Here is a 17,630-nt window from a genome sequence, read left to right as displayed (position 1 = left end):
TGAGAAAACATGAGGGTATTCATTTTGCTCTCTGCAATCTTAAGTGGCCCAAAACTGCTACAAGATCTTTTTAAGCCAACACCTGTCAGCCACCAGCTGTCCCATGGACAATGACCTGGTGGAGCAGAATGTGGGTCACCAATTGGCCCGTGCTGCCTTTCCAGCTGCCTTCGGCACCCAGCATGCTAGCGCCTGCCCAGAAGGCTGCCTTCCAACCCTTAGCGGGGCTTGATTGGCTAAATGAAGAGTCGAAGTTGACCACAGACTAGGAACTCTTGGAAGGCATGGTGGACTCCGGCAGATAAGAGCTGAGCTTATTTTCCCCTGGGGCTGAAGCAGTGCTGAGAACACAGGATTAGGAGCAACCCAAAAGAAGCTGCGTAAAAGGTGATCGGGCCACACAAACCCGCGGTGGCTCCTGCCCCAGCTCACAGAGCCCATGGACAGCAGCTCTCGGATGGGCAGAGAATGATGCTCCTGCTCCTCCAGACGTGTCTTTCCTCGGGGAGAAGGACCTCTGCTCTTTAGCTTCTGTTCCCAGAACAGGGCCAGGGCCCTCAGGGCAGCTACTTAGCCTGTGTTTTTGCAGTTACTTTTATCGTTATTGTTATTCATTGATCATTAATTATTACTATAAGCGACTTGTGCTTGTGCTGCTCTGTTTACATTTCCAAACCCTTGCAAGCACATCATCAGCTTTACTCCGTAAGCTAGCAGGGACTCCTGGGAAACGGGCCGGAGCAGGGAGCAGTGCCCCAGATGCTCGGTGAGCAGCAGCGTGTTACTTGGTGCCCTTGGCTGCTGTGTGCTCGGCAGGAGCTGGGTGGGAGGGTCCAGGCCACTGTGTCTTGCTGTCAGCAGTGCGCAGGAGAGGGCTCGGGCTGGGGGCTGCAGCACAAGGCCTCAGCCACACGTCTCCACATGGCTGCTGCCGCTGCCAGCAGAACAATGTTATGCATTTGTCCCTGGGTCAAGTACACTAGGAGGGCCACTCTTCCAGGGACCAACAAGGACTCCACGCAGTGAGTCATCCCCTGTGGTTCTGCAGTCTGTAAATCCACTTTGCTTACAGCTGGGTAAACCTGGCAGCCCGGCCATGCCCTGCACACCACTGCCACATCAGCCCCACCGCGGAAGCCAGTGAGGCCCTGCTATTGTCCCTCCCTGAGGCCACCACTCTGCACCTCATCTGCTTGCATATTCGTGATGTGCCCTCTGCCTTATTGGAGCATGTTAATTTTGAAATGCTAGAGCCAAAATTGTGCACAGAGCGGATGTCAGGGTCTGTGGCCCCAGTGAGATCCAGTTTCCTGCCCATTGGCCAGTTACCATTTCTATTTTACTCCCTCTGTCCTTTTCCTGCTTATCTGAGGGTCCTTTAGATAGTGGATCTTAATGCACCTATTTAGTTTCCTCTCATATACTCACAGGATGCAGAATCCACCTCGACGCATGGCCAGATCTGTGTCCCCATGATGCCCTGGGACAGAGAAGAGTATTTAAATGGTGCCTGGTGAATTGGACCATGACACCCCATTTTCTTTCCATAGGGTGGGCATGAGTTGTTCCAGGGTCCTGGGGCAAGGGTCTGGGTCTGTGTGGCGAATGTAGGGACCTCGTCAAGCTCAAGGTCTAGGGAATGCTGGAGCTGCTCCTCTGCAGGCCGGGCATGTGCCCAGCAGCTTGCGTCAGGGGCAGAGGCAAGATCGCTGCTCTCCCTGAAACCTCAAGCCCTTCCCAGGTGTGGAATCTGGGAAAGAAAGAGCATGTAGAGGACTAACACATTAGCACCTTCCAGAATGTTTATGCAGCAACAGGAAGAAATTGAGCCACCGTTATATTGCAGCAAGCTTCCAGGAAGCCACTGAAGGGTAGCGTGCCCTGCTCCACGTAGCCCCTGGCCTTTGCAAGGCTTGCTACCTGCAGAGACCCAGCTGAAACTGTGGCACCAACAGGGGATGAAGGGTATGCTGGCCCCCAGTGGACACAATGTGTCCACAGACATGGTCAGCCCATGGATATGGCGGAGCTCTGCTGTACCAAGGATGCCCCATCCTTGGGCAAGTGCCCAGCTGCTCACACCTGCCCGTGGCTGGGCGGGTCAGGATCTCCACTGAACAGTGGCGCACAGCAGAGGTTTGGAGAGAGCAGGGGGAGCAGGCTGTGCAGGCTGCCCTGTGGATACCAGCATGTTCACCTAGCCTGCAAGGTCTACAAAGCCACTGGTTCTGTGATCTGATCCACGCAGTGGGACTTTCTGGTGGCTTCCAGCACTGGGCTTTAAAGGGTGCAGAGGGAAGAGAAAGTCGTTGGCACAAGATGGGACAAAGCCCAGGACAAGCTTTGCCAAGTGCCGTGGCACAGGGGCCTGGTGGAGGTGACCAGGCCAGCCAATTTACCCCTGAATGATGATCCCAACCCACAGGAGGCTCTGTACACCCCTTGCTGGGGTAGCAACCTGCTAATGATGGATCCTTTTTCCTCCTGGAAAAAGGAGGAAAAGTCTTGGACCCCCTTGTGTGAAGCCCCTGAGCCGCCCATGGTCACAGGCTGCCTGGTGGGACGTACTAGCCTCAGGTGTGGTAGGTAAGGAGTCTGGCGAGTCAGGCTGCCTGCACAAAGAACTGTGCATTCTTGGGCGCCCGAGTTCACTGGCTTCCATTTCCTTGTGAAGTTGATGTTTGTCCCCTGCTCCTGTCAAAGGAGGAGTGAGGGACACACAGCCACCTTTGCCCATGTCAGCCATCTCTGCAGGGAGGACAAGCTGGCTGAACAGTCACACTGTTGATGGACAGGCCACAGGGAATGTCATGGCAGAAGATGTGTCTCCGGAAGGGCCAGGAATTCCCAGCGAGGAGGGGGAACTTGACTTGGGGTTGGCAGGGTTCTTGGCATATGTGAGGGGAAAGAAATTCAGCTTGCACTGAAGCCAGGGGCTGAAGTTTACTTAGGGAGGTAGATTCATGCTCAAGGGAATGTGGGAGCAATCTCAAGAGAGGTGCCTCTGGTCAAGCAGGGAGCACACGCTTAGGGAGTGGGCCCTCTCTAGAGGAGATTGTTGGTGGGAAGTCGATGGGTGGCACAGGTGACAAAGGCCATGTGACCTCACTGGGCCATGGATTTCAGAGTTCCTACAGAGCTGCAGGCAGGCTCTGAGGTAGCTCTGATGTCACCCATGCAGGCAGGGCACCTGTGTCATCTTATAGGGTTTTACTGGGAGATGAAAATCCTGTGGCCAAAAAGAAGTTGGGAAACTGCTACCCCACATCCTGAGCCCCACAGCTCAGCCTTGGCCTTCTGTATATTTATTTTTATGCGTAGGCAATTGTTCCATGTGTATCGTGCTGTGTGTGATCCTTGGGATAGGACACCCTGACAATCTACGTCTTACGTGGGCTCGAGCAGGGCGTGTGCAGAGCAGCTCCCAGGTGCAGGCGAGGGCTCTCAGACGGCCTTCCCCACAGCCACGGCCTTGCTTTCCTTGCAGAAGCTGTACCGGAAGGAGATCAAGCCGCCCTTCAAACCAGCAGTGGGCAGGCCCGAGGACACCTTCCACTTCGACCCCGAGTTCACCACACGGACGCCCACAGGTGGGTGCCACGGCCGTTTTTGCAGTGCGGGATTCTCTTCTGACCCCACAGGACAGAGAACCGAGAGCCAGGGGTTCCCGTGTCAAGGATCCTCCTGTCACCCTTTTCTGTTTCCTGGGCTAAGTGGTAAAGGTTTAAGTGACAGAACCAATGTTCTGCTCTTCCCCAGGTAGCATGCTCTGAAGATCATCAGGGTGTTCAGTAGACCCCGCTGCTGGCTCCGGGTTGCCGGCCAGTGACCACCCGCTCAGGCAGGAGGGACAGTGCAGATCTCTCATCTAGCTGGAGTCTTCTGTGGGAAGAGGGAGGCTGTCAGTTAAGTCTGTGGGTTTGTGAATGACATTTATTATTCATGTAAAAACAAGCCTGTTTAAAAAGTTGTGTCACTGCTACATCTTGGCATACCAAGGCATACATAAATCTAGTTTTGGGTTGTGTCTGTTGGCTGCCTTTAGGAGTTGTCATTCTGGGAGGATGGCCTAGTGTGTGTTTGGTAGCTGTAGTGACTGTCTTGGTGTGCTCTGGCTGTCAGGACACCACTGCACATGTCTTCAACAGCAGCTGGTGACTGTCCATTCTGGAGGCTGGCTGTCAAGTTCCGGGAGCGCCTCTCTCCCTGGCTTGTGGATGACCACCTCACAGTCTCCTCACGGCCTTTTTTCCATGTGTAGAGATAGCTTCTGAGCTCTGGTGACCCTTTCTCTTAAGGACACCAGTCCTCTTGGGTCAGGGTCCACCCTTGTGACATCATTAACCTTAACTGCCCCAGAGAGGCCCTTCTCCAAATGCAGACCTGAGGGTTGGGGCTTCCATGCATGGATCTGGAGCTCCACATGTGGCCCTGGCAGCCGTGGGCAGAAGCTCTGCAGAGCAGCTCCCAGCCCCTCTGCTAGTTGACCAGTGAGGCATGGGGGCTGATGAAGGGCTGCAGAGGTCACCATGCTATCCCTGCCTGGGAACCCCACATTTCTGTGATGTTTAAAAGGTAATCATGAAAAAGAGATGATTAACTGCAAGTAACACGTAGATAAAGCTGAACAGAGAATCCACTTAGCTCCCTCCGAGTGCAGGCTGCTGGTGAAATCCTGGCCTGTCCACTGCCCAGGCTCGGAGCAGGTGTGACACAGGTGTGGAGGGAGAGGACACTGGGCCTTCAGAGGATCTGTTCTTGGGCCTGGGGCCGTAGACTCAGGGCATCACAACAGGGAGGCAGGACCAGATTGCCCACTCTGCCTTATAACTCCACTGAGTCCCCAGGGCCACCCTAAGCTGTCATGAGTGACTGGTTGGAGAGATGGTGGCCCTTCATTTGGGGCTATAGTTCTTGCAGAATTTGATGAGGCTGCCAAGAAGGAGGAGCCTTCTGCATGCTGGGGTCAGCCCTTCTCATGGTGAATTTTTTAACCCAGAAGAGTATTACCGTTAGCTTCCAAGATGGGAAAGTTGGAGCAGGGTTTGGGGATTCCATCCTGCCTCTGCCCACACATCACTATTTTCTTCGCGTGGTTGACATGAAGGTGGAAGGACAGGCATGTGTTTAGTCTGAGTGGGAGAAGACTTCTGTGGCTCTGCGCAGACTGCAGGGTCCTGCTCCGTAGGGTGGTGCTCAGAGGGGCAGTGCTGGGAAGGGCGGTGCAGCGTCCTGAGGCGCCTGTGGGTGGGAAAGACCACACTTGGGCCTCGGGGTAAGAAGTTGCTGACCTGGTGGGCTCTGAATTACTCCCGCGCATGCCTTTTGCATTACTCCTGGAGAATTTAAACTCCAGCACAGATGGCCAGTGTGGCCATAGCCTCATTAGCCCTTTATGCACTAAAGAATTCAATTTTATTTTCAGATTGACCTAAGGAAAACATAATCAGACACAGTGCATTCCAGCACTATTCAAAATTGGCTTTTTATTCCTCACGATTTCTAATTCTCCATTCAGTTCTACTTAAAATTAATTTATCGTGCCACACCATTTGCCCTTGAGGTGGCAGTGATCGATGCTGAAGATTTTTAAGAGAAGCATTAATGTCACTCTTGTTTCTGTAAAAGGGTGGGGTTTTCTAAGCAGGTAAGCTGAGTGCTCGCTGTGTGCAAGAGCTGCCGTGGTTCGGGAAAAGCTTTGGGTCCTACTCTGGACGCACCGGGGTGTTTCTCCCAGTAGCCTCAGGCTTCTCTGAACTAAGGTCAGTCTAGTTTGTTCCCCATCTCACGTCTGCTGCCCATGGTCATGTGCTGACTGGTGGGAGATGCCAGTCAAGGGCTGAAAACCATCAGATGTGCCACTGATCAGAAAACACTCCCCGAGGCTGTTTGCATCTATAATTTTTAATTTCTTTTATCTAACTTGTATGTTTGCTCTTTAAGTACTGTGCTGAGATTCAGCGTCTTTACATGATATAAAGCATCTGTCTGTCCACACCAATCAGTGTCAACTTTTTATGCTTTTTGTAAGGACCACCCCAAACTTCAGCAGACTGACTGCTCTTAGCCTTTGCTGCCTGTCCTGTACTGTGCAGAAAAGAAAAATGGCCAACTTAGGGACAGCACTGTGCTTCATGCCACTGTATTACAAGTGGTTGCTCACCTGATGCAGATTTCCCCTTCAGTGATGAAAGTGCACCTGCAAGTTAATGTGGCTACACACACACACACACACACACACACACACACACACACACACACACACTCTCACTATAAAACAGACCCCTGATCTATGGCCAGCCCCTACCCTTGTGCAGCTCTGACAAATTCCCATTGACTGGCATCTCCCACCAGTCTGCACATGACCTTGGGCAGCTGACATGAGATGGGGAACAAACTAGACTGACCTTAGTTCAGAGAAGCCTGAGGCTACTGTGAGAGAAACCCCCAGCGCATCCAGAGTAGGACCAAAGGAGGCTCAGGTTCTTGAAGCTAATTCTAATGTGCCTCTGAGGTTCGAAGGTCACTTACCCTATGGTGCATCCATTTGTCAAGCCACTTTTTTTCTGGTAGAGATTTAGTGCAGCACAAGGGAACTTGGGTGACTTTGAAAAGAAGCAGACCTCAAAGTCAGAATTCTATGACTGTCAAAGAAAGACAAAACCCACAGCGCACTGACAGGATAGGAGCCCATCCCTCTGGAGGGCCCTGTGCCCTTGGGAGGCAGCTGGTCTACAGGGGGAGTCGCCATCTGCCCTCTGCACAGGGCACAGAGCTTCAGCCCTGAAAACTCAAAAGCCATGCCACGTCTTTAGGCGAGCTCCCCTAGTCTAGCACCCGGGGAGCTCATTTCCAAAAAGTCAGCCCTGGTCGCTTAATTTGGGAGTCACATGAGCCTCCATCTATCTGGAGCAACTCTGAAGAGGTAGGAGTCCAGAGCTAAGACCTGGTCTGGCTCCCTCTGGTCCACATCGCTGAGACTGTCCACTTGTTTTTCCTAATGATGGATATGGAGTGAGGCCAGCCTCAGCAGCCATGCTTTGGAACAAATCCTGCAGAGCTTAGAAAAAGCAGACACAGGAAAGAGCCCTCTCACACTTCTGCTTTGCAGAGGCCAGAGCAACTTTGTCCAGATGTCCTTGAAGGGCCATGACACCTGACCCACAGGAGCAGAGCGCTGGGACTACGACAGGTGCTGGTTCTGCGGCTGCATCCCTGCAGGGGCACCTGTGGCCTGGCCGCCCTGTCCCCGACAGTCCTACCTGGGATTGTTGGCAGTGTTGTCTCAGCCCGTGGTAGGCAGAGGGGAGGGTCATGGTGCATACTTAATTGAGGAGGTGCATCAGCTGTGACCTTGGCGTTTTTATTCTAGACATGGTTGTTGTCATTTGAAAGTCAAACCTTGGCCCTTCCCAGACTAAAGTAGCTTCCTGGACTCCAGGCTTTTCAGACCTCTGTGCACAGATGACACACGTACATATACACTGTCCCTTCTTCCCAAGCTCACTGCTCTCGCGAACCTGAACTCTGCTGTTGTTCACCCACAGACTCTCCTGGTGTGCCCCCAAGTGCCAACGCTCACCATCTGTTTAGAGGATTCAGTTTTGTGGCCTCCAGCCTGGGTCCAGAGCCCTCCCAGCAGGACCTCCACAAGGCTCCAGTTCACCCGATTGTGCAGGTAGCTCCATCCTCCCTGGGGGGTCAGGCATGGAGGACACTCAGCTGATGCCTGGCTCTGGCAACCCCTGCAGACTCAGCCAGCCTGGGGTGCTAGAGGACCTTCGTTACCTTGGATGCTGAGTGCTCAGGGGAGGTGGTGTTGGGCACCTCGTCTTCCCCCACATTTCCGTTGTTACTGAGCGTGGCCATGATGATCCCCATGGAGACCAAGCTGTTGCTTTTGTTTCTGTCTCACTTACATCTTCCAGAAGAATGCCACAGTGGGTATATGCCGGGGGGCCTCAGGTCAGGTTTGGGCACCTTCGCCCTGTGGAGCCCAGAAAGCAGTGTGATCTGCCAGCTCAAGCAGGAAACGGGCCTTTCCCACTCCTGTCTTTCTGTGGGCGGGGCAGCTTTGACCAGCTGTCCTTGCAAGGATGTCACCTGCCCCACAGGGACAGAGTGGTACCATGTCTCTGAGAGGTCGCTGAAAGAGGACATTTTTATAAAGAATTTTCCAAAATATAACCAAAGCTCAGAATTCTAAAAAAGAATTAGAATTAACCTTATTTAGGAATTTGTCTATTCAGGGAAGTGGATGGCTGGATCCCACAGTATTCTCTTCTGCCCTTATGGAGAGCAGTGGTGTATGTGAGGTGGACACTGGATGTGACCATGTTGGGGCTGTATGTCTTGGATGAGAGTGTGCTGGTGGGGTTGCCTATGAGGTCAGAAGCAAGCGCCCTGAGGCCCGGACATCAGATTCCAGCTGTCACTCTGGACAGGCGATGGAGCCATGTGCCGTATCTACAAGCATATCTTCCTTTTTGCTTCTGGATGCCCATTATCTCAGATCTTAAAGAGAAATGTCTGGTCAGTGGGCACAGAATAATCTGGTGTCCATGTGTTCAGTGTGGCCAAGGCACCAGGGAAGTTGGGATTTCGATCCAGAACCTTCACTACGTAGTTCCCATCTGGGCAGAGGACTCCTTTTTCTCCTGGGCCTCTTCCCTCTGGTTCTCCACCTGCACCCGCAGCTCTGGGTGCAGGAGGCTGCACGTGCCTTTGCACAGGAGTGCTCATGGCCCTCCCTTCTTGGCCTCTGCAGCAGTTACACGGGAACAACATCCACTTCACCGATGGCTACGAGATCAAGGAGGACATTGGGGTGGGCTCCTACTCCGTGTGCAAGCGGTGTGTGCATAAAGCCACCGACGCAGAGTACGCTGTGAAGGTAAGGCGAGCGCAGGGAAGAGCCTCCGGGGGCGGGGCGAGACCTGGTGGGACCTCAGGAGCCTGGACAGTGTTCCTTGCTTGCAGCTCTAAGCTCCAACGTGCTGGAGTCCCAGTCACTTTGATATGGGGTCGGCCATTAAAAACCTGTTTCACAGATCATATTTTCAGTTATATGCAACATGTAGTTGGGAAGAAAGGAAAGAGGGAAAGAGAGGAAGTGAGAAGGAAGGAAGGTGCAACCACCAAAACAACCCAAGAGACAAGGGAGACAGACAACATATTCACAACCCGCAAGCCGAGAGCTAGTGGGTTCACTCCAGACTGTCAAGAGAGCGCACAGTAGCAATTGCATGCCTGTAATCCAACAGGCACCCTCTCCATAGTGACAAGAAGTCCCTGTAATTGTTGCTAGATTCAGTATTTGATTTTAGAATCCAAAATGCAGTTTTCTGGTTGGTAAAATGTGGATTAAAGCTAAAGCTTCCTGCTAAAATCAGAACCACTATTTGCAAAAAGTGATTATAATTGTCTCTGTGAGATCTCAAGATTCATTAAAGCCCACCATTTCCCCTCAAGGCTCTTGAGGGACAAGGTCCAAGCCTTTGCCACCATGACCAGCACCATCCTGGCTCCTTACCACTCTGTCACTCCTGATACTGCCCAACTCTACAAAGAGTATCTGGGTGAGACAGCCTACGGGTATGGCAGGATTGGGATGGGAGTGACTTTGCCCACCCCAGTCCTGCCCTCACTCTGGACAGCCCTGACCGCCCCCTCTTGCCCACAGCTCCACTGCTGTCTTGTGAAAGCCGAGGTTTGGAGGCACTTACTCAGGGTAGCATGCCTATTCCCTGGGGACACCTGTTCCTTGCTTCCTAGACTGTGAAAATGCTCAGCCCAGGAGAAAGACACCAGCCAGAACATCTCAGGAACTTGTGTCTTCTTGGGAAATGTATCTTTGATTTCCCACATAAATAGGAGACTTTGACCATGAGCAGCAGTTCATCACCTTGTGAGTCCAGCTGGTGGGCCTTGAGCACGTGGAGGAGAGTTTGCAGGAGGAGTGTGTCATGATTGAAGTCCTGGGAAGCACCCTATGGCAGGAGAAAGAGCGCCCAGCCCTGGAGATCCTGCCACAGCACAGGCACTGGGCCCTGTGCACCTGGGGTCTGGATACTGGCAGACTCATCTTTCCTGCCCTCCACCTAACCACAGCAGGAGCTCGTGGGAGAACGGGGACAGTGCCTGCCAGGCACACATGCATGCTGGCCCTGGAGACCTGGGTTCCACTGTAGGCAGGGGAATGTCATTTATGCTTTGAAATGTGTTTCCCTTATGCTTGGTGAGCTGACATGGGCTCAGAATTTTCCGTGTGGGTCATTTGTAATAGAAATTCAGATTGTGTCCCCCGTGAACTCAGCCATCCTAGGAACAGCTGCCCTTGACAGCAGGCACAGAGAAACAGCCCATTGTCACACTCTATAGCCCCGAGTAGTCAGCTGCCTTCTGTGCCCCTGCAGAGAAGCCCCCATTGTCTAGGCAGTGGCGTGTTCCCGCCAACATTCCCACGTCCAGCTCTCATGCAAAGGCTGTCTGAAGCCGGCTTTGTTAAAGTACTTATGACTTGGTCCCAGGACCATGTTGAGCCTGTCCCTGTGGAATCTGTGACAACCCCCCCTCCCCCCTCGCTCCCTAAGAGCAGCCAGGCACTGTGGCTCCTGCTGACCGCGGAAGCAGCAGTCAGGCCTTCCTGTTTCCCTTGTGCAAGTCCTGAAGCTCCCGGGACCACTTCAGCTGGTGGACGTGAAGGGATCTCCCACTTTCTTTCTGAGACTCAGTGGGTCATAATCTGTCTGCAAGATGCTGAAATTAACCCAAGCAGGAAGGAACAAGATCATGGAGAGACCTTGGGCTTCTGGGCAACGTGCAGCACGGGGCCACTATCCCAAGGATGCAGAGCTACTTCAGAAGTGTACTTGAGCTGCCCTGTGCAGTGGCAACAGTCTGCATAGCTCAGGGCTCTTGGCCTCCTTCAGAGATGGCAGAGTTGGCCGTGTTGTGGCAACAGTGCTTCTTTGTCACCAAACTGCATTAGCAGATTTCGGGGGGCTGTTGTGTCTCATTTCAACATTCTCTAGGTAGAAAGTAATGGAAGTATTTTTAGCTTTTTCCATATCAGCTGACTGGTCAATGAGTAGCAGCATCTGCTCCTGAGGGAATGGCTTGGAGCACATTTCAGTGCATTTCCTGCTGTCACACGGATGGAGGGACACAGCAGGCAGACACCTGGCATGCGGCTTGGGCCTCCTTCAGCCAAAGTCTTGAGGCTCAGTCCCTTGAATTCACCACTCTCAGTAGCCACTGGAATGGGTCACAAATGCAGCCGTCCAAATCCTTCATGGCTCATGGATGACAAGGGACCTGCTTTGTTGTGAAAGAACCCAGTCAGGCCAGACAGGGTGTCCTCCTCATCTCACACAAAAGCGACTCAGAAGCCCCTGGGGGATGAGCAGGAAGGAGGATGCAGCAATGGCAGCTGAACAGGACCACTGTGACCAGGTCATCATCTGTGGGGTGATTTTGCCACCCTGGGGACACTGGCCGTGGGGGAGAAAGCTTGGTCATCACAGCAGATGGGACAGTAGATGGCACTAGCACTGGCATGTTCGGGCTAGGGATGCTACTTAGTGCCCTGCACCACACAGGACACCCCCCCCCCGAATTATTCAGCCAGTGGCATCGACACTGGCGCATTGAGAAGCCCAGCCCTGAGCATCCTGGGGGCAGCAGGAAGTCAGTGGACAGAACTCTAGGAAGCCCTGGTGCAGATGGGGTGGACTGCTCCTTTGCTGTTCCTAATGACTCTTCAAGAAGAGGGATGGTAATCTGACCAGGAACTCTGTGCCAGGGCAGTCCTCCCTGTGACGGAGCAGTGACTCAGAGTGTGGGTTGTTCTGGGAGGAGGTAGGCCACTGGTCACCTCTGCCAAGGTCAAGTCCCGCGCAGGACCGTAGCAGTGCTCTTGTTCTTGGAATTCCATCATGTTTTGCATGATCACTTCTCTATCTCACCCCTGTGCTTACTGTCACCATAAAATCTACTGTTACAGTTACATTGAAACTGGTTTGCCACAATGTTCCCGGTCACCAAGATCTCTGGGTTTGCATATATTTTCAGCTGCATTTTTAAGCTGAGTCCCTGCTATCTGCCGCACACCCTGTGGAGAGCTTTGGTGAGTGGTGGCTGGAACTGGTCCTGCCATCACTTATCCAGACCACTGGCACTCGCCCAGCGTCCTGCGGGGACTCAATGAATGATGGTTGAGCGGAAAGCAGAATTCTCAGGCTTGGTCCCTTTCTGTGGACTTGGCAAGTGTGAGACCCTCCAGGTGCTCCACAGGACAGTCTGGCCGCAGGTGGAAAGGGCAGCGTACCTCTTCCTCTTCACAGACCGGCTCAGGCTTGACTCCACATGGATGCTCCTCTGCACGCCAGCCGGGTTAGGACGGTGGGAAAAAGCCCTCTTGGGCCTCAGCACCTCCTCCTCCTCCTCTTGTCAGCTGCATCTTAGCTGCACAGTGACCCTGCGCCCTGCAGCTGTAGAGGTCGTGTGGTGACAGACCACTGAGGACTCGGCGTAAGACTACAGGTGCCTTTGTTTCCAGGACCTGCCCAGGAGGCTGGTATACAGCGCCATGAGGTAGCATGGCAGAGCTGCGAGCAGGCTGGAGCACAGGGAGCTCTGAAGGAGATGGTAGCAGAGTGGACGGTGGAGTGTCGAAGGTCACTGTGGCTGAGCAGGGTTGAAAGGAAGGAGAAAGGAATTTGGTTGTATTTGAAAGGAAAATGGTTGGTATTTGTGTGCCATCAAGGTGCCATACTCACTTTGTAAGAGTTGAGAGAGGGAGTGTTTTATTTTTTTGTTCTTAGGTCTTTGTGGCTTGGCATAATCATGCGCATGTTCTAGACAGTCTGTTTTGCACAAACAGAAGAATTCCCAGCCATATATTAGAGGCAGAAATCAGGAGATAAGTGCATCTGTTCAGATCAGAGCTAATCTGCTACAGAAACCTGCACAGACTCGAAGCTTCTCCCAGGCGTGGTACGTGGTATGTTTGGTGCTCCTTAAGAGATTTCTCGACTTAACTAGGCATGGAGCTAACTTAACCAGCCAAACCCACCAGCCTCTGTCCTCTTTGGCAAACCACCATGTTAGGAATTACAGAAGGAGCAAAGAAGCAGGAGCCTGAGTCCCCGGGCAGAATTGCGACTGCACTGCCAAGGTCATCCCAGTGCTCTGCTGTGCACAGTCACTTAGTCTCCGAGTGTGCCACTGATATCCCTGGAGAGCAGAGACCTGCCCAGGGTGACCACTGGAGGATGCCTTGCTGGTGAGTGGGCAGCCAGGGCCCTCCCCGCATTGCCCTGGATGCTTGTTCAGCCTTTGCACTCCCCGCCTCCCCTTAAGATTAAGGAGCCCAACATTCTGTCCTGCTGGGTCATCAGGCTACTGTGTGAGGCCCAAATCATGAAAGATGGAGCTGGTTGTGATGATGATGTGGGTGGGCAGCAGGCGGCTGCAGAATCAACAAGCCCTGTGCCTTCAAGAAGAGCTGCTAGAGGGGTTGGACATCCAGGCTCCCAGACATGGGTGTCACCAGCAGCCATGGAGCTCTGCAGACGACCAGGTGTCTTTTCCGAGAAGTCCAGGCGCAGCTACAGACCCCTGTTGCTTCCATGACCAGCTCTGTGTGCCTCGTCAGGGCTCCACAGCCAAGTTAATTGTGTCAAACAGGTTGGGTCTCAGCCTTCCTCTGCCCAAACCCCACCTCCCCTGGTCCCCGTCACTTGAGCAGGATCCAGTCTGGCTGCAGCCTGTAGGACCCATGTTGCCAGCTGGTCACCTCTCCTGTCCCCACATTCCTCTCACTGGACCCATCCCCAAGCTGCTCAGAGCACAGGCATCTCCTCCTGTCCCTGAACGTAGGACTTTATTTCTCTATGCCTCGCTCCTGATTCTGTCATCTTGGTACATATCCGTGGTGGCACAGAAAACCCTCACCCGAGGGGACTGTTCCTGCCGCTCCCCCACTGGCCCATCTTGGCCTTCCTCGTGGTACCTGTCACCCCACCTGGGCTTTTTTCGTGCACTGCCTGCCTCCACAGCCCCACCCAGATGTCAGACCCAGAGATGAGGGGCCACACGTAGGAATTGCGTGGACACAGAACCAAAAGCCATAGCCCAAAAAATGGAATATATAAGGATCAGAAATTAAATGATATTATTATTCTAGTTTTTCTCTTGGCATGTTTTTCCTTCAAACCTGTGTTCCTGGGCTGGGTTGTGGCTCACAGTGGAGAACTCACCTAGCACATGCAAGGCCCTGGGTTCGATCCTCAGCACCACATAAAAATAAATAAATAAAATTAAGGTATTGTGTCCAATTACAACTAAAAAATAAATATTTAAAACAAAAAAACCTGTGTTCCTGGGAACAGGTACCAGCTACCTCTTCATTAACGGTCCCACTCCCTCGCCAAGCTCCTGGAGGGAACGGAGCCTTGAGGCAGCCCCTGCCGGCTCGCAGCACTGTGTCTTGTTCTTACGGTCCTTGTTTGCCCGGGCAAAAGAATTGAATAGAGTTGCTGGACCTCCAGTTCTTAATCCCAGTGGTGGGCATTGCCTCTAGGCACAGGGCAGGGCCAGCTCACTCTCCTAAGAGGAGCTTGCTGTTCATTCACAGCGAGCAGTGCTCACGTGTCTGGGCTCGTTTTCATACTGTGCATGTAATTTGTCAACCAAAAAAGAAACGGAATTAAGACAGATGCTTGGCCTGAATAGGGCTTATTTTTAGGACTGATTGGCATGGAAATTTTGATTTTTTTTCCACCAGGGAAGCACTGAGGCTCTTCTTCTGTCACTTGTCTAAATCAACTTTACAGGAGGAAGTGTCTGCAGATTTCTCAAGCAGTCACAGGCTCTGCTACCTCCCTTCTAACATGTCCCGGAACCTTCTGGCAGGTCAAAGAGTGCCTGCCCAGGGAGTGTGGCCTGCTGCGTGCCTTCAAAGTCTGTCCCTCTGGAGAGAGGAGAGAAAGACGGGGTGGAGGAGCAACGTCAGGAAGGAAGTGAGACCGGCATAGCCGTGGTGGCACAGTCTCCTCCTCAGCTGCCTCTTGGGCCACCAGGAATGATGTGAGACACTGCCTGCTCCATCGGCCTGGAATAGCTGTCCACCACGCTGGCCGCAGCTGAAAGTGCTTTCAAGGGGGGTGGAGACAGTGTGCTATACAGTGACACGTACCTGTCGCAGGTCCACTGCCTACTGGGCAGAGTCGCATTCCACGGATGCCCTTTCTGCACAGAGGCCGCCAGATGAGAGCAAGGAGAGGGCAGGAGACCTCCACCCGGCCCCTCTGTCCAGACAGCCACATGGAACACACCCTGGCGAGGCACACTCTGAGCATGCCTCCCCAGGCTGTTTGATAATGAAGAGAATAAAACAGGATTATTATAAAATTCTCAGAAGAAAGAATCGATCCACCACAACTTGTTGTTGGTAGAAGAAAATCAACAATATCAAATCCCAAGAAAGTGACCCCACAAAGAAGAAATCCAGTGGTGCTCACTGGGCGGTTCCTTCCCTGGCACTTCTGAACAGTCGCTCCCACCCAGCTGCCCGGCCACTGAAGCAGGGCGGTCACCTCGCCCCACCTTCTCCATGGGGCTTCTCCTTCACACTCTGGTTGTGGGTTTGATCTGGACTCTTCCCCGAAGGCCTGGTCCCCGGAACAGCAGCACAGAGGTGGGGACTTGGGAAGGCCTGGACCTCATGGTGGTTTGGCCCATTGGGAGAGTCACAGCCACAAGATTATAGGCAGGCAGTGAAACCCAGGAGGGGGACCTAAGTGGAGCAAGTCGGTCATGGGGTGTGCCCTGGGAGGTATGCCTCATCCCATCCCGGCATCTCTCTATCTCTCTGCCTGCTCATCTCAGTCACCGCGGGCTGCACAGCTCTGCTCTGCCACACCGCCTACCACAATGTGCTGCCTCGCTCCAGCCCAGAGCCTGACCACACACTGGAACTGCTGACGTCACGAGCCATGGGAGGTTGTCTTTCTCAGGAATTTGTCATAGCACAAAAAGCTGACAAACACATTTAAGTTGTTTACCCTTCCTGCAAACATAAAAGTAAAAATTCAGCAGAACTTTACAGAGAAAGAGTGGCGAGAAACCACCCCGCACTCTGACAGCATCAGGTGTAGACAGATCCGGTCTGCCTGTGCAGTCAGCATGGCCCAGGCAGGATTTGAAATGATCCAGGTTAGGGGAGTGGACAGCTGGGAGGGTAGGTATGCCACACGTGGCATGTCCCTTCCAGACAGGGTCTCTGTTCCCCACCTTCCCTTCCTCGCTGCCCCGTGGCTAAGAGCCACACCCACAGTGTGGTGGCCTTGCCTCTGGCCTGCAGGCATTCTGCATTGACGGGTGGACACTGTATTGAAAGGGGGAACACGGGGCTCTCCACCCCAGCAGTCTCTCTGGTCCCTGCAGCCCTTGGGCAGTGGCTGCTCTGTACCATCCCCAGGAGCTGTCCCTTGCCAGCTCCCTGTAGTGTCCACACACTACAGGAGCCTGTCCCTCAGCAAAACCTTTACAGACCCCTCTGTGTGTGACATCTGATGTTCTCCTGGGGCCTTTAACCAAAATGCCTTCTACCCCTGACATCACCCTTCTGTGTGACTTTGGCTTAAGGGGAAGATTCAGAGATAAAAACCAAAAGTGATGTTTCAATGCACAAATGTGACAGGTCACCGCCACCTGGTCCCCTCCTGAGATCATAAGGATGATTGTATTTTATCCCTGTCACGAGATTGACTCTCTTGTATCAAGGGCTTTCTGTTGGCCAGCTGGGCATTGATACATGTCAGTTAATCTTGATGGGAGCCCCAGGAGATGCCCACAGGTATCCCAGACTTTACAGATGGAAACGCTGAGGCTCCAGAGGCCTGGGTACCCACCAGGACCCAGCACTGTAGACGGTGAAGCCAGGACTCGGCTCCGGGCAAGCTGGCCCCAGGACCAGGCCACCGCTCACGTGGCCTCCAGGGAGGTACAGACCTTTCTCCACCTGTGGCTCTCGATAGGACCTGGACCTCCAACACACAAGGCCAAGCGCCAGGAAGGGGAGCACCACGCCACCGCATGCTCTCACCTGCAGCTGCACATCCTCCTGCCACGGGGCAGTCAGCCCATCACTCATGACAGCTGCTCACACTTCCAGAAGGAGCAGCAGAACCGCTTGGACCCTTCAGTTTCTTCTCCACACAGCACTGCCCCCTGAGGACCTGGACCCAGTACCCTCTCTCGTATTCCTTCCTTTACCCAGTGCCAGAGCGGCTCAGAGAACAGCTGGTTTGTTGCATTCAGAGGTACTTCAGGGGTTCCACCAAATAAATCACTTTGGAAGGTTTGAATATTCCATTTAAAATGTAATGAAAAAGCAATGCACATATTCAACTGTCTATCAGATCATAACAGATTAGTGACGTGGTAGCTCCCAGGTGTCAGAACTCAGGTGGCTCACATTTGCACACACACATTCACTTATTTTATAATCTTAAAGATATTTTTGAAATGTCATTGAGATCTTAAGTCTTTAAAAAACAACTGTTTACAAATACTATTACTATAAATTGATTTTGTGACTTACAACTAAAGAGCACATAATAAAA

At 52.9% G+C, this 17,630-nt stretch overlaps 1 protein-coding gene and 1 long non-coding RNA gene across 7 annotated transcripts in view; one reads left to right on the top strand and one right to left on the bottom strand.

Moving 5' to 3' along the window:
- The window catches only part of RPS6KA2 (ribosomal protein S6 kinase A2), a gene marked incomplete at its 5' end in the record, with an annotated part of 317,911 nt that overhangs the window by 288,007 nt on the left and 12,274 nt on the right, over positions 1-17,630 (top strand). For all 5 annotated transcript variants that reach the window (XM_081296228.1, XM_081296229.1, XM_081296227.1 and 2 more), the window contains 3 exons: positions 3,488-3,590; positions 7,548-7,678; positions 8,768-8,893. In XM_081296228.1, coding sequence (XP_081152354.1) covers positions 3,488-3,590; positions 7,548-7,678; positions 8,768-8,893 — 360 coding nt within the window. The remainder of the gene's footprint in view (positions 1-3,487; positions 3,591-7,547; positions 7,679-8,767; positions 8,894-17,630) is intronic.
- Positions 3,896-17,630, bottom strand: part of LOC308650234 — a 53,274-nt gene continuing 39,539 nt past the window's right edge. Inside the window, exon 5 of one of the 2 annotated variants that reach the window (XR_014022283.1) lies at positions 3,896-5,241. This is a non-coding gene — a long non-coding RNA (uncharacterized lncRNA). Of the gene's footprint in view, positions 5,242-8,903; positions 15,374-17,630 lie in introns of those variants that run through there. The other variant, XR_014022284.1, reaches the window with a different exon arrangement.

This window comes from Spermophilus citellus, assembly GCF_964194105.1.
Source record: "Spermophilus citellus genome assembly, chromosome: 5".
Classification (NCBI taxonomy): domain Eukaryota; kingdom Metazoa; phylum Chordata; class Mammalia; order Rodentia; family Sciuridae; genus Spermophilus; species Spermophilus citellus.
Note: the sequence above shows the minus strand (reverse complement) of the source record. Positions and strands in the feature narration are given on the sequence as shown.